General features: G+C 44.2%; 1 protein-coding gene across 5 annotated transcripts in view; it reads left to right on the top strand.

The window, feature by feature from the left end:
• Window positions 1–24,696, top strand: part of LOC147111605 (methyltransferase-like protein 21E) — a 103,218-nt gene extending 78,522 nt beyond the window's left edge. For 4 of the 5 annotated variants that reach the window (XM_085998668.1, XM_085998667.1, XM_085998666.1 and 1 more), the window contains 3 exons: window positions 13,461–13,618; window positions 13,945–14,062; window positions 23,307–24,696. In XM_085998668.1, coding sequence (XP_085854794.1) covers window positions 13,461–13,618; window positions 13,945–14,062; window positions 23,307–23,719 — 689 coding nt within the window. In that variant the 3' untranslated portion in view covers window positions 23,720–24,696. The remainder of the gene's footprint in view (window positions 1–13,460; window positions 13,619–13,944; window positions 14,063–23,306) is intronic. The other variant, XM_085998669.1, reaches the window with a different exon arrangement.
• Window positions 24,697–25,569: the final 873 nt, after the last annotated feature.

The raw sequence follows: 25,569 nt of genomic DNA, 5'->3' as shown, positions 1-25,569 counted from the left end.
TTCGCCTTGGCGGCCACCCTCAACCAGGCGGGGCGGCCCGTAGCTTTCTTCTCGAGGACCCTCCAAGGGCCCGAGATCAGACACTCCTCCGTGGAAAAGGAGGCCCAAGCCATCGTGGAGGCAGTGCGCCACTACCTAGCCGGCAAACGCTTCACCCTACTTACCGACCAGCGGTCGGTAGCGTTTATGTTCAATAATAAACCGAGGGGGAAGATTAAAAATGATAAGATTCTTAGGTGGCGGATCGAGCTCTCCACCTTCGAGTACGACATCATTTACCGGCCAGGGGCCCTTAACGAATCCCCTGACGCCCTCTCATGAGGGATGTGTGCCAGCGCCACCGGGGATCGGCTACAGACCCGCCACAACGACCTCTGCCACCCAGGGGTCACGCGGCTGTTCCACTTCATAAAGTCCCGTAACTTACCCTACTCGATTGAGGAAGTTCGGTCTCTGACCAGGAACTGCCGCACTTGCGCTGAGTGCAAGCCTCGGTTCTACCGCCCAGATAGAGCCCACTTAATCAAAGCTACACGGCCCTTTGAGCGGCTCAGCTTAGATTTCAAGGGCCCCCTCCCATCCGTCGACCGCAATGTTTACTTCCTGAACATTGTGGACGAATACTCCCGGTTCCCATTCGCTTCCCCTGCCCAGACATGACCAGCGCCACGGTCATTAAATGCCTCAACAGCCTGTTCTGCCTGTTCGGTATGCCGAGCTACATCCATACGGATAGGGGGGCGTCCTTCATGAGTGAAGAGCTACGCCAGTACATGCTGTCCAAGGGGATCGCCACGAGCCGTACCACCAGCTACAACCCCCGGGGTAACGGCCAAGTGGAGCGAGAGAACGGGACAGTATGGAAAGCAGTCACTCTAGCTCTAAGGACCAAGGGCCTCCCCATCTCCCGCTGGCAGGAAGTCCTCTCGGATGTGCTCCATTCGATACGGTCGCTATTGTGTACGGCCACTAATGCCACGCCTCATGAACGAATGTTTGCCTTTCCCTGGAAATCCACCTCAGGCGTATCCATGTCAGCATGGCTCTCCACCCCAGGTCCGGTACTCGTGCGAAGGCATGTGAGGGGCCACAAGACGGACCCTCTCGTGGAGCCAGTACACCTACTCCACGCCAACCCCCAATACGCATATGTCCGGCACGCCGACGGAAGGGAGGACACCGTGTCCATAAAAGACGTCGCCCCAGCCGGCATCGACAACAACCACGGCAATAGCAGCAACAACGATCACAGCAACTCTTACCCACCCACTACTCTTTCATCACACCCGGAAGAACATCGACCAACGGCACCCCCACCAACTACCCCTTCAACAACCCTGGCGGCACCCCCGGCAGAGACCCAGGAGACTACCGGGGACACCCAGCCGACACCCGCGGCACCACAACAGCCACGTCGGTCGCAGAGGACTATCAAACCCCCGAATAGACTAAATCTATAGAAGGGGTGAATGTGATGAAATATTCCATTCACCACTGCCTGTGACTGTGGTCGGTTTCAGTGTCATTTCCCTTCCCCAGTCCTCATTGTATTGTTTATTGGAATGTGCTGTGTGTGTAGGGCCCCGCCCATACCTGGCCCCTTTTGTAAGCTGGCCTCAGTCTCCAGGAGGAAGATACCTCTCTCTCTTACGTGTTACTTTCTAAGTTAATAAAAGCCTTGTTTTGTTTCGCTAACATCGAGTCTCGGAATTATTGAGGCACATCACCTCTCTCTCTCCTTCCCTCCCTCTCTCTTTCTCCTTCCCTCTCTCCCTCTCCTTCCCTCTCTCTCCTTCCCCCTCTCTCTCTCTCTCCTTCTCGCTCCTTCTCGCTCTCCTTTCCCCTCTCTCTTTCCCTCTCTCCTTCCCTCTCTCCATCCCCCTCTCCCTCCCATTCTCTCTCTCTCTCCCTCTCTCCTTCTCTCTCCTTCCCTCTCTCTCTCGCCTTCCCTCTCTCTCTCCCCTTCTCTCTCTCTCTGCAATCTCTTTCCCTCGCTCTCTCTCTCTCCCTCTCCTTCCCTCTCTCCTTCCCTCTCTCCCTCCTTCCCTCTCTCCCTCTCCTTCCCTCTCTCCTTCCCTCTCTCAATCTCTCTCTCCTTCCCACTCTCTCCCTCAATTTCTCTCTCCTTCCGACTCTCTCTCTCTCTCCCTCTCTCCCCTTCCCTCTCTCTCTCTCCGCAATCTCCTTCTCTCTCTCTCTCCTTCCCCCTCTTTCTCTCCTTCCCTCTCACTCCTTCCCTCTCTCCTTCCCTCTCGCTCTCTCTCTCTTTCCCACTTTCTCTCCTTCTCCCTCTCTCCTTCCCCCCCTCTCTCTCTCTCTCTCCTTCCCTTTATCTCTCCTTCCCTCTCTCCACCCCTCTCTCTCTCCTTCCCTCTCTCTCTCTCTCCTTCGCTCTCTCTCATTCCCCCTCCCTCTCTCACTCTCCTTCGCTCTCTCTCGCTCTCCTTCCCACACTCTCTCACCTTCCCCCTCTCTCTCTACTTCCCTCTCTCTCTCACGTTCCCCTCTCTCTCTACTTCCCGCTCTCCTTTCCTCTCTCCTTCCCTCTCTCTCTCCTTCCCTCTTTCCCCCTCTCTCTCCTTCCCTCTTTCCCTCTCTCTCTCCCCTTCCCTCTCTCTCTCTCTCCGCAATCTCCTTCCCTCTCTCTTTCCCTCGCTCTCTCTCTCTCCCTCTCCTTCCCTCTCCCTCTCCTTCCCTCTCTCCTTCTCTCTCCTTCCCTCTCTCAATCTCTCTCTCTCCCTCAATTTCTCTCTCCTTCCGACTCTCTCTCTCTCTCCTTCCCTCTCTCTCACTCTCCTTCCCTCTCTCCCTCTCTCCGCAATCTCCTTCCCTCTCTCAATCTCTCTCTCCTTCCGACTCTCACTCTCCTTCCCGTTCTCTCTCTCACTCTCCTTCCCGTTCTCTCTCTCTCTCCTTCCCTCTCTCCCTCTCTCTCTCCTTCCCTCTCTCAATTCAATTCAATTCAATTCAATTCAAATGCTTTATTGGCATGAAAGTTTACAGAGAACCATATTGCCAAAGCTTACATAGCAAAAAGTTACAGTTTTCCAACATTCTGTAGGTGTCAATCGATTTGACATTTGTTGGGTACATACAATATTACTTTTAAACAATATTAATTTTAAACAGTCTTTGTACTTCATTTGGTATGTTCAATATTAATCTCTCCTTCCCACTCTCTCTCTCTCCTTCCCTCTCTCTCTCTCTCTCTCTCCTTCTCTCTCTCTCCTTCTCTCTCTCTCCTTCTCTCTCTCTCGCCCCCTCTCTCTTGCTCTCCTTCTCTCTCTCTCTCTCTCCTTCCCTCATTCTCTCTCCTTCCCTCTCTCTTTCCCCTTCCCTCTCTCTTTCCTTCTTTCTCTCCTTCCCCTCTCTCTCCCAATTTCTCTCTCCTTCCGACTCTCTCTCTCTCTCTCTCTCTCTCTCTCCTTCCCTCTCTCCGTCCCTCTCTCCTTCAATCTCTCCTTCCCTCTTTCCCTCTCCTTCCCTCTCTCCTTCCGTCTTTCTCTCATTCCCTCTCTCTCCTTCCCTCTCTCTCCTTCCCTCTCTCTCCTTCCCTCTCTCTCCTTCCCTCTCTCTCTCTCTCTCTCTCTCTCTCTCTCAAATTCAAATTCAAATTGAAATGCTTTATTGGCATGAAAGTTTACAGAGAACCATATTGCCAAAGCTTACATAGCAAAAAGGTACATTTTCAAACATTCTGTAGGTGTCAATCGATTTGACATTTGTTGGGTACATACAATATTACTTTTAAACAATATTAATTTTAAACAGTCTTTGTACTTCATTTGGTACGTTCAATATTAATTTTAAACAGTCCTCAGGTTGTGACATGTTGTTACATATTTGGCCCCAAGGTATGGTCTGTCTCCTTCTCCTAGGACTAATCTCAATTTTGACAGGTCATCCAATTCCTTGAAATCTGGGGTTGTTTGGCTTAGCTTGTTGAATAATATGTTTCTTGATGTGTTGAATTTTTCGCATTTTAGGAGGAAATGCATCTCTGTTTCAACCTCGCCGGCCAGACATTGATCACATATTCTATTCTCTCTAGGCTGCCAGGATTTCTTGTATCTTCCTTTTTCAATTGCCAGTTGGTGGTCGCTTAGTCTGTACCTGGTGAGGGTCTGTTTCTGTTTTGTGTCTCTGATGGTCGAGAGATAGTCTGCCAGTTTATATTCTCTTTTTAGGGCCCGGTAACATTCTAATCTGCTTTGGCCTTTGGTTATTTTGTTCCAATGTTCCAGGTAGGTTTCTTTGCATTGTTTAATGATTTGGTTCACTCGGATTGGTGTTTGGAGGGCAGTGTTGGTCTGGGACTGGTCAGGGTCCGGCTGAGTAGGAGTACTTAATTTCAGTAGCAGCTGACTCAGGGGACTCATTTCTGGGTTCAGCTCTTGGGTCTGGAGGGCTTTAAAATGAAGGGTGTCTGGGGAACTAGATTTGAGGTGATTTAGAAAGTTTAGTGCTCGTTTTTGGATGTTTATTATCAGTGGGTATCTGCCTAGTTCGGCTCTACATGCATTTGTTGGTGTTTTCCTTTGGGTGCGAAGAATGCTTCGGCAAAATTCTGCATGTAGGGCTTCTACTGTGTGTTTTTCCCCATTTAGTGTAGCTATGGTGATTGAGTGGGCCCCATACTTCACTACCGTACAGCACAATCGGCAGGATTATGCTGTCAAATATTTTGAGCCAGATTTTGATTGGAATTTGGATGTTGTAGAATTTTCTTTTTATTGCATATAGGGCTCTTCGGGCTTTTTCTTTTAGTGCATTCACTGCTATGCTGAAGCTCCCTGATGCTGTGATGGTTAGACCAAGGTAAGTGTAGCTCATAGTGTGTCCTATGATGGTAACACTGAGAGTAAACTGATATTTGTTTTCCTGACATCTGGGCCTTTTTTTGAAAAATCATGATGTTGGTTTTCTTTAGATTTACTATCAGGGCCCAATTTTGGCAGTATTTGTCGAGTAGGTCTAATTGTTGCTGTAATCCTTGTTCTGTGGGAGACAGCAGAACCAGGTCGTCCGCATAGAACAGGGATTTCACTTCCCCATCTAGGAGAAAGAGACCCGGTGACTCGCTTTGCTCCAGCATGTCTGCTAACTCATTTATGTATATGTTGAACAGGGTCGGGCTCAAATTGCAGCCCTGCTGGATGCCTCTTCTCTGGGTGAAGAAACCGGTGCGTTTGTCTCCAATTTTGACACCGCATTTATTTTTCAGATACATCGATTTAATAAGGTCATAGACTTTGCCCCCTATTCCACACTGAAGAAGTTTGTAATAGAGCCCTTCATGCCAGATAGAGTCAAAAGCTTTCTTGAAGTCAATGAAACAAGCGAATATTTTCCCATTTTTTGTTTGGTGTATATGTTTTTCAATGAGAGTGTGAAGGGTATAGATATGGTCGGTGGTGCGGTGTTTTGGAAGAAAGCCTATTTGATTTTTTCTAAGGATATTATGTTTGTTAAGAAAATCCAGCAATCTACTATTTAGAATACTGCAGAATAACTTCCCTAGACAACTGTTGACACAGATGCCACGGTAGTTATTTGGGTCTGATTTGTTTCCACTTTTATATATGGGAGAGATGAGTCCTTGGCACCAGATATCGGGAAAACAGCCTGAACATAATATGATGTTGAATAACTTGAGTACAGCACCCTGCATCTCCATATTGCTGAACTTGAGCATTTCATTTTTGATGTTGTCTGGACCACAGGCTTTCTTTAGGTGGAGAGATTTTGTTTTTGTGGCCAGTTCTTTCCAAGTGATTGGGGAGTCGAGGGTTTTGGTTGTCTTTAATTGTTGTTTCTAATGTGTGGAGTTTTTCTGTGACATGATGTTGACTTGGGTTTGTTTCGTTTATTGGGATGTCTTTGTAGAGGTTTTCAAAATGTGTTCTCCAGATGTCGCCATCTTGGATTGGTAATGTTTGCAATTGTGTTGTACTCAGGTTATTCCACATATCCCAGAATTGATTTTGATTAATGGAGTTTTCAATTTCTTCGAGTATTTTGTGGGTATAATTTTGTGTTTTGTTCCTAATGGTGTGTTTATATCTTTTGAGGGTCTCATTGTATCTAATACGTAGGTCTGGATTGTTTGGTTGGCGATGCTTTTGGTTTGATATTTTTCTCAGGTCTTTTCTGGCATTTTTGCATTCGTGATCAAACCATTTCTCTTTTTTGTCTTTTGTAACGTTTCCTCTTCTGTTTCACAAGGTCGGCTTTTACAGCTGCCTCATGGAAGATCATATTTATATCATCTATGGCCATGTTTACACCATCTCTGGTGATCTCATATAGATTTTCTTTAAATTTTGATATTTTACTTGTGAGATCAGGTGAATTTAGTGCTGTGATGAATTTATCTCCACTGTCTGGGGCCTATTTGTATGTCTGGTTTATTTTATGGAGCTTACTGGGTTCCTTTTTTGTGTCTGTAGTTTGGGCAGAAAGTTTAAGGTACACATTTATTTGGTTATGGTCTGAGAGGGGGGATTGCTGCCTGACAGTGAATGCGTTGATATCGCAGGGGTCCAGGTCAGTGATTGTATAATCCACCACACTAGACCCAAGAGTTGAGGAATATGTGAGTCTCCCTAAGGAGTCCCCTCTGAACCTACCGTTAACTATGTACAGGCCTAAGGCTCGGCAGAGTTGCACTACCTCCCTACCGCTTCTATTTATTTCACAGTCAAGGTTGTTCTGATTTGCGATGGCTGGTGTGACATATAAAGGGGTCTCTCTCTCTCTCCCCTTCCCTCTCTCTCCCCTTCCCTCTCTCTCCCCTTCCCTCTCTCTCTCCTTCCCTCTCTCTCCTTCGCTCTCTCCCTCGCTCTCCTTCCCTCTCTGTCTCTCTCTCCCTCCCTCCCTCTCTCTCCTTCCCTCTCTCTCTCTATCCTTCTCTCTCTCTCTATCCTTCCCCCTCTCTCCTTCCCGCTCTCTCTCTCTCTCCCCTTCTCTCACTCTCTCTCCTTCCCCCTCTCTCTCTCCTTCCCACACAGACAGACAAACTCATTTATATATACAAAAATTATTTGTACTTTTTCATGACAACATGCCCTCAAAAAACCCTCGGCACCGCCGGGCACTCCAGCTAGTCTAAAATAGTGCAGTCAGTGCACTAAAGCATTGGAGTGCTGCAAAGAGTTTGGAAATGACAGCAGAGAGACAGAGGGCTGCACCCCAGTTCTACGATGACTCCCTTCATATGGTTGTGGAGGGAGTCAGAGCACGCAGGGAGGTCCTTCTCCCTTCCAATGGGCAGAAGAGACCTCCCCAGCAGACAAAAAGAGCCTGGCTCCAAATTACAGAGGAGGTGAACAGCAAGAATGTGGTGAAGAGGACCTGGGTGCAGTTCCGTAAACGTTTCAGTGATCTCATTAGATCAGGAAAGGTGAGTGCAAAGCCACACTCAACTTCATCCTGCTGTGCCTGTCATCACATCCCCATCACTCTGCCTTCCCAACCCTGCTCCTGCACATCCTTACTCACACTAACATACCTTGTACCTCCACCCACCCCTCTCTCTCTAGCTACATTATCACATCCCCATCTGACTCATCACGCCTTACACTCACCGTCATCTTAGTGCAATCATACCAACTAACAACACACAAGGAGGCCACTTGGCTTTGGCACCCCACTCCATCATAGTCTCCCTCTACAGATGCAACCCATCCATTCCTTACACTCATTCCATCACTCTCACTCAACCTCTCTTCTTACCTTCCTTGCAGGAAAAGGGAGCACAAAGAGGGAGAGGGCAGGAACTGGGGGTGGCTCTCCATCATTTGCAAACCTTACAACAGCAGAGGAGGCTGCATTGGAAGTATCAGGAGTCACCCAGCAGCTGGAGGTGGGAGACGGAGAGAGGGGGACATGTCAGCAACCTGGTGACAGAATTACATCTCATACAGCCACACGGCATACAGCAGTCACTCATTTGGGAACTGATGTCAGCAGCCATTGAATGGTCAACCTGTGCATAATGGTATCTGTACCTATTCTTCACATGACATATCTAACTCATCTCTTTACTCTCCCACAGGTCCATCAAGAGACCCCCCCAACTGTCCAGGAGGAAGAGGAAGATGATTCCTCAGAGGAGCCTCCAGCCTCTGAGGGCGCACCATCACCAGACAGAAGCACACTCAGCACCAGCACAGATACGCACACCTGGGTGGGTCCCTCACGAGATACAGTAGTGTTGCCACCTGGTGTCTCACAACTCACAACTGAGCAAGAGTAGGTGGTGGGGACAGGGACAGCAGTGGAGTGTCCTCACCGGAGGGCGCAGGATGCTCCCAGCTCTGCTCAGCTGCATGCAGACGCTCAGCCTTGGGGGCCATCAAGAAAGAGGGTGATCCTGGAGGAGTCCTTCTCCAACATGAGTACCACCCTGTTGCAGGCAATGGCGACTGTAGGTTCTTCCATGGAAAGGATGGCCACCTGCGTGAAGCAACTAATACACCACTCACAGGAGCACATGGTCTCTATGGAGAATAGATGGCTACCTATGGAGCATAGATGTCAGAGGCTCATAGACCTCTCGAGGAGGGATGTCAGCGTAGACGTGGGTCCTCATGGCCCCACTGATGTGCAGCAAGGTGCTCACCAGCTCCTTGGCAGCAGGGAAGTGAGCAGGCTGCCTCTACCTCTGCTGAAACCACGGGGGTAGCACCTCATAAAAGCCCACAGTAGAGAAAGATGACACACAATTAGATTCACAAGAGTAGTCACTTGGGTGTTTTATCCAATGTTTATGTAAAGTTTCTGTTAATGTGCTGTCAAATATAAAAATCTTTATTTTCAACACTTTGCATTCTTGAATGGATTTGTGTGCACATTTGGAAGTGGCTTAGTGAGTTGCAATGAATGGTGAGACATAACAATACCTCCAGCAATGGTGGGGAGTGTGAAAGAGCTTGCTCATTGTAGGGATGCTTTATGGTGTTGGTGTGGGGTTGTGCCAACCTGGCGCATTATATGGCAGCCAGGGTGTACAGCATCAAGTAAAGTAAATCTGGCCATGGTGAGGCCATCCCAGGCCTCCCGGGTAGCAAAGTGCTCGGGTACTGGTGCCCTCTGTCCTGTGCAGCATCAGGTGATTGCAGAGAAGGTTGGTGTTGTTGGTGCTGCTGGTGTTGGGGCTAATCGTGGTCAGATTCTGAGGACCAAGGTAAGACAGTGTAAAGGGCACCCATGTTGATGGAATATATGAAGTAGAGATGACAGAAGCAGTCTGTCAATGGTGAGAGAGGGTCTTCCAATGAGGTGATACTGGATGGCAACTTTGCTGGAAAGACTTGCAGCCTGCAGAAAGCTCAATCTGTGCTGGGAATGCAGTCAGCAATAGCTTCTGTCCGAGGAATGTGATCAGCTGTCAGGTGGGAGCTTTTATACTACATTTGATGCTGTCAACTAATCAGCTGGATCAATGGCCACTCAACTTCCACCTCAGGTTGACAGACGTGCTCCCCAAGCAGTGAGAGTCCCATGGGCAGCCTGTGCAATTGCAATGGTAAGATTAAAAAGACTCTTGAGGGTCTGACAAGCTAATAATCCTTTAAATTTGGTCACCCGCCTTTGCCGGTTGGGTTGCTGCCGTGCTGACAGACGCTCCCGAGGGAAAGGCACGTGGGGGCGGGTTTTTGACCCACTGCAAGAAATTTAACTTTCCCACCCGACCCATCTCTGATCACACCCGCACATACCCCGGAAAATTCCAGCCTTTGTCTCTCTCCAGCTGCTTTATAACATTTGGTAATTTTATTGCAGAATAAGGAGATAAATTTTGTGTTTGGAAAATCCTGATAGAAACCTACATACAGGGAAATACTGCAAATTGCACGTGGTCAGATTGCACGTGTGTTGTCAGTCACTCTCCAGTCAAAGCCTAGGCTTTTAAAATAGGTTGAGCATTGAAGTAAAAACTTTAATGAAAGCAGTGGAGATTTTATGGGCAAATGTTTTTATGTTGTTTAAAACTTTATTTTAGAGATTACATATTTCAATTAATGAGAAACAAATGATGGATGAGAGGAGTTGGACATTTTTTGAACAATTTGATTGGTTTACTTTCACTTTTCTGTTACTCGTAGATACTCCTGACTAGCCATTCAAAATTGACTTTTTTAAAGTCCATTATAGTTTCTCACTGGTAGTTTTCTAGTAATTTCTTCACCTTTGATTCATGTTTCCTGCCTCTTTAGTTTTGATTGGTTCAAAGTAAAACAGCAACAAATCAGCAGAGTGTGACAAAAAATGACAGAAAAATGAAGTACTTACTGACATGAACTAAGTGCTACATGTACAAGAAATGCACTCTATATACAAGAGTAACGGTTCTCCCATGGCATTAAAAGAAAGAATATAGCACCTTTCCAGACATCAGGATGTCCCAAAGCACTTTACAGCCAATGAAGTACTTTTGAAGTGCAGTCACTGTTGTAAAGTAGGAAACGCGGCAGTCAATTTGCACATAGCAAGCTCCCACAAACAGCAATGAGATAATAGTCAGGTAATCTGTTTTTAGTGATGTTGGTTGAGGGATAAATATTGGCCAGGATACAAGGGATAACTGCCCTGTGTAGGGGGTTTTGGTGTGTGTGTGTCAGCTTCACCTCTGACTACTTTGAGCGGTTCGAATCGCTCCACACCCCCTGGGTTCTAGACACCGGACTTAGGTACATGCGGCGATACAGAAAATCGAGTAGACAAGTGGTTTGGTGCAAGAAAACCACATTTTATCAAAAGGCTGAATAAAACACAATACTACTGAGAATTACTGGTATAGTTACAGGCATAAAACAGTTAATACACTTATATAGGAATGAGGAACACACGGCACATCGAGGGAAACAAGTACATTAAAAATCCCCTTATCCTTAATCCCACCCCCTATACCTAACTAGATTAAGCTATGAGGGGCCAGGAATTCATGCTCACCAATTCAAAACCTGTTGCTTTAAATGGTGGGGTTTGAGGTCTGCTCGTCCTGTCCTTTGGGGTATCCCATCACCACGTGGTCACAGGGCGTGGCGCTGAAGTTGTTTGTGCAAAGGCACCCTCCCTTCTTCTCCATTAACGTCGTCGTCGAGTACTTCGTCGCGATGGGCCGCCTTCTCCTTTGGGTGGTCGCTGACGGTATAGCTGTGGTCGGTTGGCGGTTTTTACCGTCTAATGATTTTGCTATCCATGCTTCGAACACCAGCTTATTCTTCAACTGGGCTATTACTGTCCATGTGACAAATGCCAGCTTATAACTAGGCCGTTTGTCTAGATTTTGCTACCCATTCTTCGAATACCAGCTTATTCTCAAATTGGGGTTTTCTGTCCATGCATGTAATGCCAACTTATTCACAAAACGCCAGCTTATAACTAGGCATTTGTTCCCCAACGTATCTTTCGCTGCCCTTCTCTGCTCTTATCGGTTTACCGTATTCTTCGTCTCGTCTCATCTCATCTGCCCATTTGTGGCCTGTGTGGTTTCGAACTCGGGTCTCATTCTCCTCTCGCGTTTGGGCCCTCGGTGTAGTAATGGGCGTCCTTGGTGTTGAGCAGCGCGGGGAGCAAGAAGAGAGCCCGCCACGAGGCCAGGGCACGAGAGCTAAGAGCCCAGAGCAAGCACGATAAGAGAGCTAAGAGACTGATCACTACCGATGGGCCTACAATTATACCCGATTCTTCATTCCTTACCTGCGCGCCAAATCAGGTCAGTCCTTTGTCTAACATTTGGCGGGCTCATTTAAACTGATTACAGCCATTTACTTTAACGACCCTGAAATAGCTGTCTCTGTGTTTTAATGGTTTCAATGTTCTGGTTGTTGGATTATGTATGAGACTTAATTGGGTTTTCCTGACTTGATGGCTTGTGAGCTGTTACCGATTAAATATGCAGAAACCTGCCGGCCTTGATTGCGGCCCATTCTAACCTGATCTGTTTCAAGGCGAATGGAATGTATATTCTGTGTTTGCACTGTCTGGCCCCACAGAGTCTATTCACAGGTCTATGCATTTTAACTTTCGTTCCAGGCTTGAAAAAAAGGTGTCTGCCTGCTTGCAGAGCCTTGCTTTTAAAATCCTGTCCTTTTGGACGCGAGGGTGCAGAAGCATTTTGGGCACCCTGTCCTTTTCATAACTTGTCCATGCAGGGTCCCTTTATCCATAACTTCAGGGAATGTGGGAATTTTGAGAACCCTACACCTGCTGTTCTTCGATATAGTGCCATGGGAGAACTCACCTGTTCTTTTTTGAAATAGTGCCATGGGATCTTTTCCGCCCACCTGAGGGCAGACTTGTTTTAACGTCACATCCGAAAGACAGCACCTCAGACAGTGCAGCACTCCCTTAATACTGCACTGGAGTATCCGCCTAGAGCTTTGTGCTCAGGTCTCTGGAGTGCGACTATGAACCCACAAGCTTCCGACTCTGAGGTGAAAGTGCTACCACTGAGCCACAGCTGACATTTAATAAAAGCAAAAAGGAGAAATTTATGTTGTTGGATACATTTTAACTTTATATATACACGTATACTAGCTGTGGTGCTGCTCACAGTGAGTTGAAGGACATGCTTTTTATAACTTGTTGACTCTGCTGGAGTTTGTGGGGTCCAGGGGAGGATGTATAATTTGGGTGTGATTAGAGGTGTAAGTGCCACTCCAGGTGGCCCTCTCACATCCCTCACATGCATTTGGACAATCCAATACTTGGCCATCATTGAAGGCGGGGTGTTTCCCAGGACCTTCCACCCCCCACCCCAACGCCCGGAACACATGCATTGTTCCATCGGTCCCCATGTAAGGAGAGGCTAAGGGCTTCGAGAAAAGAAAATGAAGGTATAAAAAGAGACTATGAAATGTGTAATGTTTGTTGTTTTTCTTTTGTTTAAAACCTTATTTTGACATGTGAAATGTAACTGACATGGGGAAAAATGATATGAAAATTATTTCAAAAAGTGTGATTTTCTTTTGCTTTTGAATTTTTATTATTGTTAGGTTCTCCTGACTGTTCATTGAATGCTGGTTGTTTCCATAAGTCAGTCGTAGTTACTCATTGGCAATTTTCCAGTAACCTTCCTTCTTTTTGATTTATATGTTAGCTGCCTCACCAGTTCTGAGTGTCGCTCGTTTACTTTATGAAGTGTAGATTGGTTTCATATGTGATGGTAAAAGTGAAGTCAGAAGTGTGACAGCAGGAAGCAAATGTGACAAATAGAAAGTGTATGTTAAATGCAAGACTTTTAATACATGATTTAAATAGATGTGCAAAATTAAAATGAAATCAAATTCTGACACTGGAAAAGTGATCATTTTTATTACACTAACATTTTTCACTAGTGTTTACACTCCCAGATGTCTCTTTGGGGTTAAATAAGTAGCATCAATTACAATCCATAGAATGTTCATTCATATTTTTTCTTTGTAATATTTAAGATTTTTCATTTTCTTCAGAAAAGACTGAAGATGAACATATATCATCAGAAATCATGAGAAGACGATGGGTGCCAAATGTTTTCAAAAGCACATCCTGGGAGTGCTTTCAATTTGTAGGATTTGAAATCAAGATTACAGAGGCCACTGATTGCTATGGTGCATATGTATGGCCATCGGTAAGCACTGTTGTCTGTTGTAAAGCAATATGGCTTAGAAATTACTTTTTCTGATATCAGTGGCCAAATGCTTAATGTGTTTGTATGACATTCTTCTGTCCACTATTTTAAATGGATTTAAGCATCTGATAAAACAGCGAGCAGAAGAATGTCATTCGGAAATGTAAAGCACTTGTCCATGAGTGTCAGCAAAAGTCATTTCCAGGTCTTTGTTAACAGTGAGTGAATTTGAAGTAGAAATAAAAATACCACTGCCGGCCATAGAATAAAATATGTTAAACTGCATAAAAGAAACTAACTCCTATTTCTATTGCTGCATCACACAGGCCTTGGTGTTGTGTTATTACCTGGAACATAGCCAAAAAGAGAATAGTCTCGTTGATAAAAATGTAATTGAAATAGGATCAGGAACAGGACTGGTGTCAATTGTTGCTAGTATACTTGGTGAGTAAAGGCCATCTTTTAAAATATTGTCTTACATTCATATAGTGTTCCTCAAACAAAGTACTGTCTCAGAGCATTTTACCACAGGGAGATGTGGGCACTGAGCAAGAAGGTCCTGGTTGCGGTAGCGATGCTCAGATTGCCACGTGTGAAGTCGATGGTTCCCTGTACCTGGGGGAATCCAGCCAGAGATGCAAATCTGAGCGCCCACTCATTCTGACTATTGTCATCACAGAGGAAATTTACATTATTGTCGACCCTGGCAAACAAGTCATCAGGGACCTGCCTTATGCATTTATGTGCAGCCGACTGGGAGGTCCTGGTTATGTCTCCAATAGTACCCTAGAAGGATTTGGAGGCAAAAAATTTGAAGGCGGTGGTCACTTTCACAGCCATTGATAATGCATGGCCACCAGGTCCAGCAGGGAACAGGTCCTCCTGTAGGAAGTTGCTGATGTCTGCCACCACCTGACATAACAACCTCAGCCTGTGGAAGCACTGCTCTTCAGAGAGGTCAAGGAAGCTGAGCCTTTGTCTGTAAACCCTGTGATGTGGGTAATGCCTCCTTCAACCTCGCCCCCCTCTCCCTGTCCTCCTCTCTCCTGTGCACATTTTGATCCCAACACAGCACGTCGTCACTGCCGTGGATGGTGATAGCGCATCAGAAGAGGAAGACTATCAAACACTAACGAGGCACCTCCCATCCTGATCTTGTCAATTTGAAATCCTCAAAGTTTGAAAAAAGCTGTATCCACGCGATCGCTCTTTGCCAAATATTTGCCAGAGGGAATTGAGACACCAGCTGTAATGTGAGCTTTTATCCAGATGGGAAAATTACAAGTTTAAATACCCACCTGAACTGCTGCTCAAGCTCGCCTCCATTTCCCTGGTCCGTTTCCTGAGCCCCAGGAAACCCATGCTGCACTAGTTAAATTTGGAGCCAAGTTAAAAATAATTTTAAAAGACCCCATTAACGTCTCTTAAAGATGTTAATTGCAGCAATAACTACCCGCCCACCTGCAATTATTAATTCCCTGACTGCAGCGAGAAGATTTCTTGCCAGCATCTAAACATGCCTTCATTAAACCCGGAAGTGGGCACGTTGGAGCCAGGTTGTGCTCCCGCTCTAAAACTCAAAAGATTTTAACCCCACCATCCCAACCCACCCGTTCTTGGGGGTTAAAATCCCCCCAGAATATATTTCGTTAGAGTTAAGGAGTAGATGTATACTATAGACCACCAAATAGTAGGAAAGAAATGGAGGAGAAAATCTGCAAGCAAATTTTAGAAAGCCATTAAAACATTAGAGTAGTGAAAATTGAGGACTTCAATCATCCTAATATAGACTGGGGAACAAACAGTGTAAAGGGCAAGGAGGAGGAGGAGTTCTGGGACTACCTACAGGAGAACTTTCTTGATCAGTATGTTTCCAGCCCTATGAGGAAGTAAGCATTGCTGGAACTAGTTCTGGGGAATAAAGTGGAGCGGAAGAGCATTTGATCACAATGTCATTAGGTTTAGAGTAGTTATGGAAAAGGACAAGGAAATATCAAAGGTGAAGATGTTCAACTGGAAGAGGGCTAATTTCAGTGAGTTGAAAAGGGATCTGGCCCAGGTGGATTGGAAACAAAGATTGGCAGATAACAATAAATGAGTAGTTGGAGACCTTCAAGGAGGAGATAGTTCGGGTACAGACTAAGCACATTCTTCCAAGGGGGAAAGGAAGGGCATCCAAAGCTAGAGCTCTCTGGATGACTAAAGATATTAAGATTGATAGGTTTGTGACCGATCTGAAACTGAAAGCACAGACATGTAATTTCTCTGAACTGAAATCATCCAATATTCGTGACCAGATTGTGTTTGGTATTCATGATAAAAAAGTCAGGGAACGTTTGTTGAGCGAAACCGAACTAACATTGGAGAATGCTGTGAAAATATGCCATGCCAGTGAGCTAGCTCAGAAGCACATGAAGACTTTCAGTGAAATTAATAATGATGCGACTGTAATGAGTGACTGTGCTGCTGTCGGTGCTGTGTCCTACAAAGGGAAGAAACGTGGACAGAACAGAAATGCAAAGCAATCGGAGGATGGAATTTTTAATTGTAAACGCTGTGGTTACCAGCACCAGTCAAGACAATGCCCAGCATTTGGAAAAACATGCACAAAATGTAATGGAAAGAATCACTTTGCCAAACAATGCTTTTCAAAAGTAAAAACAAAGAAAGGGCAACAAGTCAATGTGATTGAGGACACTGATTTAAGCGAGACATTTTTTGTAGGAATGGTGTCATGTGACAATATAGAAAAGAATACAGAAAATGTGCAGCCCTCAGGAATGGACAATGCTGAACATAAAGTTAATGCAGTAAAAGAGGACAAATGGATAATGTCACTGCAGGTAAATGGAGCATTAGTTACTTTGAAACTAGGGCAAAAGCAAACTTAATCAGTATGAGTGACATTAAAAATATGAAAGAAAAGCCCAAAATACAGAAAAAGTCAGTACTACTGAAGAACTATAATGGACAGAAAATAGATAGCTTAGGTGTATGCAGACTTAAAGTGACAGTCAAAGACAAAATGCATCATCTCATGTTTTCTGTTGTGGCTGAAGGACTTGATTCACTACTAGGTGACAAAGCTTGTGAGGACTTCGAACTGGTCAAGAGAGTCTACCGTATAAACTGTGCCATAAGCAGACCAGATGACTCAGTGGATTCTGTAGTGAGTAATTTCCAGGATGTGTTCAAAGGATTTGGAGTTCTACCATTCACTTACAAGATCCAGCTAAAGGAGGATGCTCAGCCAGTGGTACATGCTCCATGGAGAGTTCCAGCACCCCTGCGTGACCAGATACCAAACACAATCTGGTCACGAATCATGGATGATTTCAGCTCAGAGAAATTACATGTCTGTGCTTTCAGTTTCAGATCGGTCACAAACCTATGCCTCCAGGTCTATGACTGATTCTGAGTGTCGATACGCCCAGGTTGAAAAGGAATGTCTAGGCTTGGTAGTTGGACTAGAAAAGTTCCATGGCTACATATATGGACTTCCCACCTTCACAGTTGAGACAGGCCACTGCCCACTGGTTGCCACCATAAAAAAGAACCTGAATGAGATGTCTCCAAGGATTCAACGACTCATGATGAAGCTGCAAAGATATGACTTTGAACTGATCTACACACCAGGCAAACACATAGTGTTAGCAGATGCACTATCCCGAGCACCCACAATGAGTCATGTGAGCTCTACTGAAGAAGACGTGGATGTTCATGTGAGTATGGTCACTTCTGCGCTGCCCGTGTCAGACACAAAATCAAAGCAAATAGCAGAAGAAACAATAAAAGATACAGCGTTACAAACAGTAATAGAGAACATTCATCATGGTTGGCCAAAAGGTTCCTGTCCAAAGTACTTTCACATCAGGTCAGAATTGAGTGTCGCAAGTGGACTATTACTAAAACAGAACAGAATAGTCATTCCACAGGCTCTACGTCGAGACATGCTCAAAAGGATTCATGAGGGACACCTCGGAATTGAAAAATGCAAAAGGAGAGCAAGAGACACTGTTTATTGGCCTGGCATAAATAAGGACATTGAGAACATGATAGGCAAATGTGAGACATGTCAGAAACACCAAAACAAACAAGCAAAGGAACCAATGATAGTAGCTGACTTACCAAAAGCACCTTGGCAAAAGGTTGGTATGGACCTTTTTCATTTGAATGGTAAAGACTATCTATTAGTGATTGACTACTATTCTAATTATCCTGAGATGGCACTGCTCTCAAGCACATCAGCAAGCAGTGTCATAATGCATGTTAAATCCATCTTCGCCAGACATGGAATTCCCAGGATTGCCGTTAGCGACAATGGTCCATGCTTCAGCTGTAAGGAGTGGCAACAGTTTGCAGCACATTATGACTTTCAACACATCACATCCAGTCCTCTGTATCCTCAGTCAAATGGTAAGGCAGAGAAAGGTGCTCAAGTTCTCAAACAGCTACTAAAGAAAGCAATAGAAAGCAAGTCTGCTCCTTATCTCGCCCTGCTGAGCTACCGAGCCTCACCTTTAGACTCTGGTTCTTCACCTGCTGAACTCCTAATGGGTCGCAAGTTGCGCACCATGCTACCCTGCTGTGCAAAAGAAAAGCAGAGTAAGGAACTGAGACAGAGACTTCAACTGTTAAAGCTAAAACAGAAATCATACTATGACAAGTCATCTGAAACTCTGAAACCATTGACAAGGGATGATGTTGTCAGGATTGAGGATCCAGATGCATGGAACAGGAAAGCTACAGTTCTTGAGGAAGTAGGACTAAGGTCATACACTGTTAGAACTGAGGAAGGACAGATTCTCAGGAGGAACCGCCGTTCCCTCCTGAAAACACAAGAAACCATCCAAGAGCAAATCGATGACAATGCCGCAACTGAATCTTGTCACTCACCACCAGAACAACCTAACACAAACACACATACAGGCTCTCATGAAAACACATCAGACTTACCTGTGCTGAGAAGATCCACACGTGAAGTAAAAAAGCCTGATAGACTTAATCTTTGAGCACAAATAAAACTATGATAAAAGAATGAAAAGCTTAGAGTTCATAAAGCAAAGCTTTGAAAATGTGTTGACTGTTGTGAAGATGTTTATGTCGTTATGATTGATTGATATTGATTGTGTTTAACCTCAAAGAAAGGGGGATGTAATGATCAGTAACATGTCATTCTAGAATGGTACACTAGGTGGAGCTGTATGTTTAAGTAGAGGGCTACCCACAAGGCAGTGGTCAAGATGGATGCTGTTCACTAGTCCACATGGCTAAATAAATGACTAGCTCAAGCTAGCTGTTCATAATGAAAACGTCTACTTATTTATGAACATAACAGGAAGTACTTAAAGGATTGGCAGCGCTCAAAGTAGAAAGATCACACATGGAATACATCCTAGGTTGCTGAGTGAAGTAAGGATGCAAATTGCGGAGGCTCTGGCCACAATCTTTCAATCCTCCTTAGATATGGGAGCACTGCCAGAGGACTGGAAGGTTGCAAATGTTACCCCCCTGTTCAAAAATTGGGAGAGGGGTAAATACGGCAACTACAGGTCAGTCAGTCTAACATCGGTGGTGGGGAAACTTACGGGGACATAATCTGGGACAAAATTAATAGTCACTTGGAAAAATATGGGTTAATAAATGATAGCCAACGCGGATTTGGTAAAGGCAAATCGTGCCTGGCAAACTTGATTGCGTTCTTTGATGAAGTAATGGAGAGAATTCATGAGGGTAGTGCGTTGAAGTGTAGATGGACTTTCAAAAGGCGTTTGATTAAGTGCTACATAATAGCATTGTTAGCAAAATTGAACCCCTTGGCATTAAAGGGCCAGTGGCAGCATGGATACGAAATTGGCTAAGAGACAGAAAGCAGAGAGTAGTGGTGAACGATTGATTTTCAGACTGGAGGGAAGTATACAGAGGTGTTCCCCAAGGGTCAGTATTAGGACCACTGCTCTTTTTGATGTATTTTAATGACCTGAACTTGGGTATAGGGGGCATCATTTTGAAGTTTGAAGATGACACAAAACTCAGAAATGTACTAAACAGTGAGGAGGATAGTAGCAGACTTCAGGAGGACATAGACAGACTGGAAAATGGGCAGACACATGGCAGATGACATTTAATACAGAGAAGTGCATTTTGGAAGGAACTAAATGGTACAATTTTAAAGAGAGCGCAGGAACAGAGAGACCTGGGAGTTCACATACACAAATCTTTGAAGGTGGCATGACAAGTTGATATAGTTGTTAAAAAAAAGCATACAGGCTTTATAAATAGAATCCTAAAATACAAGAGCAAGGAAGTTATGCTAAACCTTTATAAAACACTGGTTAGGCCCTAGCTGGAGTATTGTGGTCAATCTCGTGCACCGCACTTTAGGAAGGATGTCAATGCTTCGAGAGGGTGCAGATGAGATTTACTGGAATGGTACCAGGGATGAGGGATTTCAGTTACACGGAGAGACTGGAGAAGCTAGGATTGTTCTCCTTGGAGCAGAGAAGGTTAAGGGGAGATTTAATAGAGGTATTCAAAATTATTACCAAAATGATGCTGTCTGCAGCATTTGGGAAAAGGTCACTGGCAGGTGAAAGTGGCAGTCAGAAGCTCTGCCTCACCGCACTTCTGCCCCCTCAAAAAGGTCTGCAGAAGTTCCAAGCTATTACATCTAACTGTAAAAGAAAAAAGAAATGAATAGTTGTTTTATTAAAATTATCTCTTGCTAAAAAAAAATTTAATGTGTAGGTTTACTTAAATATTCGAACAGTAAATACCATTCTTAAATTTGAAATTGAATTCACCAAAGAGAATGAATGTAACTTAATTGCATTCATAGCAGATTCTTGCATTGAAATTGTGGCACGAGATTTCAGTAACAAATGCGCTAATATGCTAGTGATACTATAGCATGGTTCAATTTCAACCTGCTTGTAATTGTTTGGGAACCTTGGACTCCAGACTCACCAATATTTTGGTCAGCAAATCACCTGTTAAACATAAGAACATAAGAAATAATAGCAGGAGTAGGCCATTCGGCCCTTCGAGCCTGCTCCACTATTCAATAAGATCATAGCTGATCTTCGACCTCAACTCCACTTTCCCGCCCGATCCCCATATCCCTTGATTCCCCTAGAGTCCAAAAATCTAGCAATCTCAGCCTTGAATATTCTCAACGACTGAGCATTCACAGCCTTTTGGGTAGAGAATTCCAAAGATTCACAACCCTGAGTGAAGAAATCTCTCCTCATCTCAGTCCTAAATGGCCAAACATTTATCCTGAGACTATGGGCTAAATTTTAATGGGGAAGGCGGGTTGGGAGCAGGTTTTGGGGAGAACGGGCTTCCCGCAGGCCCGGCTGAATAAAACAGCAGGGCCTGATTAGAATGCAAAGTCTTCTGTTTCCCACCTGCAGCCAGCCAGATTGAGAGGCCTTGGTGCAGGAATTGGAGATAACAACAAAAAATGCTGGAAACACTCAGCAGGCCAGGCAGCATCCGTGGAAAGAGAAACAAAGTTAACGTTTCAGGTCGGAGACCCTTCTTCAGGACTGGGAAAAATTGGAAATATAACAGATTTTAAGCAGGTGCAGAGGCAGGGAAGGGGGGCGGGGGAGGGGAGGAAGGAACTTAAGGAACGGTCTGTGCTAGAATGCAAGACAGGAGTGGTTAAATGTTGCAAATGGGGATGGCAGAATCATAAACAGCTGCCGCCTGAAAAAATGGGGGGTTATAGTCTGAAATTGTTGAACTCAGTGTTGAGTCCAGAAGGCTGTAACGTGCCTATTCGAAAGATGAGGTGCTGTTCCTCGAGCTTACGTTGAGCTTCATTAGAACAGTGTAAGAGACCGAGGTCAGAGTGGGAGTGGAGCGGAGAATTAAAGTGACAGGTGACCGGAAGCTCAGGGTCACCCTTACGGATTGAACGGAGGTGTTCTGCAAAGGAGATGCAACACCTGCCTTTTTACCTCCCTCCTTCCCACTGTCCAGGGCCCCAAACACCCCTTCCAGGTGAAACAGCAATTTACTTGTACTTCTTGCAATCTAGTATACTGTATTAGCTGCTCACGATGCGGTCTCCTCTACATTGGGGAGACCAAACGCAGATTGGGTGACCGCTTTGCGGAACACTTCCGTTTAGTCCATAAGGGTGACCCCGAGCTTCCAGTCGCCTGTCACTTTAATTCTCTTGTTTCTGTGCCATATATCCTATGTAGCTACTGTTAAACTTAAAATGGAGGTTAAAGACGAGGCTTCCAGCCTGATTATAATATTTAAAAAGACAGCCCACCTCCCTAAAAGCGGAAGTGGGCGGGTTGAAGGTGTGTTCAGGTTGGGATTCACATTTTTACCACTTTAACTACCCCCATGCTCCCAACCCACCTCTTTTTTTTTAGGTTAATATTCCCCCCCTATGACCCCTAGTTCTAGACTCTCCAGCCAGGGAAAATAGCCTCGCAGCATCTACCGTCAATTCCCCTCAGAATCTTATATGTTTCAATGAGATCACCTCTCATTCTTCTAAACTCCAGAGAGTATAGGCCCATTCTACTCAATCTCTCCTCACACGACAACCCTCTCATCCCAGGAATCAATCCAGTGAGCCTTCGTCACACCCCCTCTAAGGCAAGTATTTCCTTCCTTAGGTACGGAGACCAAAGCTGTACACAGTACTCCAGGTGTAGTCTAACCAAAGCCCTGTACAATTGTAGCAAGACTTCTTTACTCTTATACTCCAACCCCTTGCAATAAAGGCCAACATACTGTTTTCCTTCCTAATTGCTTGCTGTACCTGCATGTTAACTTTCTGTGATTCGTGTACTAGGACACCCAAATCCATCTGAACACCAACATTTAATAGCTTCTCACCATTTAAAAAATACTCTGTTTTTCTATTCTTCCTACCAAAGTGAATAAACTCACGTTTCCCACATTAATCTCCATCTGCCACCTTATTGCCCACTCACTTAACCTGTCTATATCCTTTTGCAGCCTCTTTGTGTCCTCCTCACAGCTAACTTTTCCACCTAGCTTTGTATCGTAGCAAACTTGGATACATTGCACTCAGTCCCTTCATCTAAGTCATTAATATAGATTGTAAATATCTGAGGCCCAAGTACTGATCCTTGCAGCAGCCCACTAGTTACAGCCTGCCAACCTGAAAATGACCCGTTTATTCCTACTCTGTTTTCTATCCTTTCACCAATCCTCTATCCATGCTAATATATTACCTGCAACCCCATGAACCCTTAAACTAATTGAGTACTCCTTACATACAGCCAGTACTTGATGATGTCCATGTTTAAGTAAATGAGGACAACATTTTACAAATGTACACCTCTGTACACCGGCATTAGTACACACTAGGAAATCACAGGCACGATTCCACAAATTTTGTTTGTGAAAATTAAAGAGTAAGAAGTTGTAAGGAGCACGTCTGCAATTTCCCAATAAGCCTTGTGGTGATTGAGGCTCCTGCTAGATGTGTGTATGTGTAAAATGACACTATAGTATATATACAATTTCGATACAAAGGGTGTATTTCAATATAAAATATATACCTCCTTATATAATATGAGATCTTACTGTGTACAAACTGAGTAATGTCCCTAATTGATCCTATCATATTGCACTTTTTTTGATGATGCTATCTACCTGCTTGCTAAATATACATTCCTAATTTTTGCAGGTTCCTACGTGACTGCCACAGACCTGCCTCATTTACTGGGCAACTTAGAGTACAATATATCTCGAAATACAAAAATGAGAAGCAAATATCAGCCACAGGTCAGAGAACTTAGATGGGGAGTAGATTTGGAGAAAACTTTCCCCAAAAGTGCTTGTCGTTATGATTATGTTATGGCCACTGATGTTGTTTACAGTCACCCATTCTTGGATGAACTGCTAATGACTTTTGATCACTTATGTCAAGATGACACCATAATTTTGTGGACAATGAGATTTAGGCTCGATAAAGACAACACCTTTGTGGAAAAATTCCAGTGTATATTTGATATTGAAGTTATATATGATCTGCCAAGTTTACAGATAAAGTTGTATAAAGCAACACGAAAAAACACAGGGATCAGAAAGGGAACTTGAGAGCTAACTGCTTATACCTCTGAAGCAATGATTTCCTTATCTTGGAGATTTAAAATCAGGCTTACAAAATGATATGTTGTGATCAATGTTCCTTCTAATTTTTTGGGGCACGTGGCCCCTTTAACGAGATGTGGGCCCATTCAGATTTCCACGCATGTGCAGTTTTTCCCATTGTGAAGCCAGCAAGTGGCCTGCGCGGGACCTCTAGACCGCTGTGCGGCCACGCAGCTTCCAGCTGAGTTTATATTGCTAGCCTTGCTTTCAATTCTTGCCAAGAGTTCCCAGCTAAGAAGCCTTCTAAGGCAAGTTTAGCTACCAACAAACTACAGGCCTAACATAAAGAAAGTCTCTAGACAAGATTTCTGGCATCGACAGGTTAGCTTGGAATCAGAATCAACAACAACAACTTGTATTTATACAGCGCCTTTAATGTAGTAAAACATCCCAAGGCGCTTCACAATGCCAATTGATATTCCTCTCACAAAGATCACAATCACAACATGCCAGTATTTATTACATTACAGCAGGAGAACCTTCACTAACTCAATGATTGAGCATTCAGGCATGCCAAGTAGGAATCCAAGTGTTCTATCCATCTGTACTGTAGCATTGACAGAGATTTTGCTTAACTTTTTGCAAAAAACATTTTTTTTTAGCTACTGGAAATATTTCTCTTAAGTTAAAAGCGCTACACTATCCATTTCCTTCTGATTTTCAAAAAAATTATGGCTCCACATGCAAAATATCTTCATGATTAATCTGCTATATGTGACTGTCATACAGAGCATGAATGAAGTAGTAGATAGAATAGGCTCTGAATATCTTCTATTGAAGACAGCATAGAAAGAAGGCCCTACTGGGAATTATATTGATATATAGCACATGTTGGAAAGACAATCATGTACAGTATATTCATTTTTTTTTAATGAAGTATGATATGTATATATGATTAAAGAATATTAATATACCATAACCAACTTCTGTTTACAATGATTGCATTCATTTTTGTTTGGTTGCACACTTTGTGATGCCAGTTCTTATAAAGAGATTGCTTTTCTTTTGTCTCTTCTGGTCCAAAGATTAACAATTACTAATAATCATGATCCTTTGAAAGGAACATGTGTATTTCCCTTTTACTCACCTACACTGAAAACTTGTTCCATATATTCACCAACCCTTTGCTAAACAAACTTTGTTTGAGTTGCCTATTTCCTTATCTATTCCCCTAGTTCTGGAATTCAGTATACATCAGAAAAATGTATCTGTTTCCAACTGATGAAATCCCTTCATAATCTTAAAAACTTCTATCAAGTCTCCCCTTACGCATTTAGGTTCACCCAGGGTCACCTCGGCTCACCTTTTCCTCAAAGCTCTATTTTGTAAGTTCTGGTAATAATCTTGTAAAGCTCACTGAACCCTCGCCAATAACGTTTCCCTTTCGATGTGGGTGACCAGTGTAAAGTCTGTGGGTTGTATAGCGAAGTAATACACAGACTACAAGAGTAACTTAAACAGGACTTTACTATTCGAAGGTCAGGGCGAATCTGCCCAATAAATTCTGCCACAACACTTATATACCGGTGTGGTCACCATCGGTATTACAGTATACAGCAGCCAGGATAAAGTAGTGCCACACCTAAAATAGTTCTCTTAAAGGTAGAACGTTACATACACTACAATCCTCCCTTTTTAGCTTACAACATACTTATTCCCCATTAACATAACATATCCAACTTCATGTTACAACAGTTCACAGAGGTAGTCTCTGCGGAAACAGTTCACAGATTCAGTCTCTGATCATCTTGACTCGGTCCGGACCACGCCTCCGTGGTGTAGTCGGGTCACCTTGC

This window comes from Somniosus microcephalus, chromosome 10, assembly GCF_052327205.1.
Source record: "Somniosus microcephalus isolate GS21.2 chromosome 10, FLI_Smic_1.0, whole genome shotgun sequence".
NCBI lineage: Eukaryota > Metazoa > Chordata > Chondrichthyes > Squaliformes > Somniosidae > Somniosus > Somniosus microcephalus.
The sequence above is the reverse complement of the archived record's forward strand: the minus strand, read 5'-3'. Positions and strand labels throughout refer to the sequence as shown.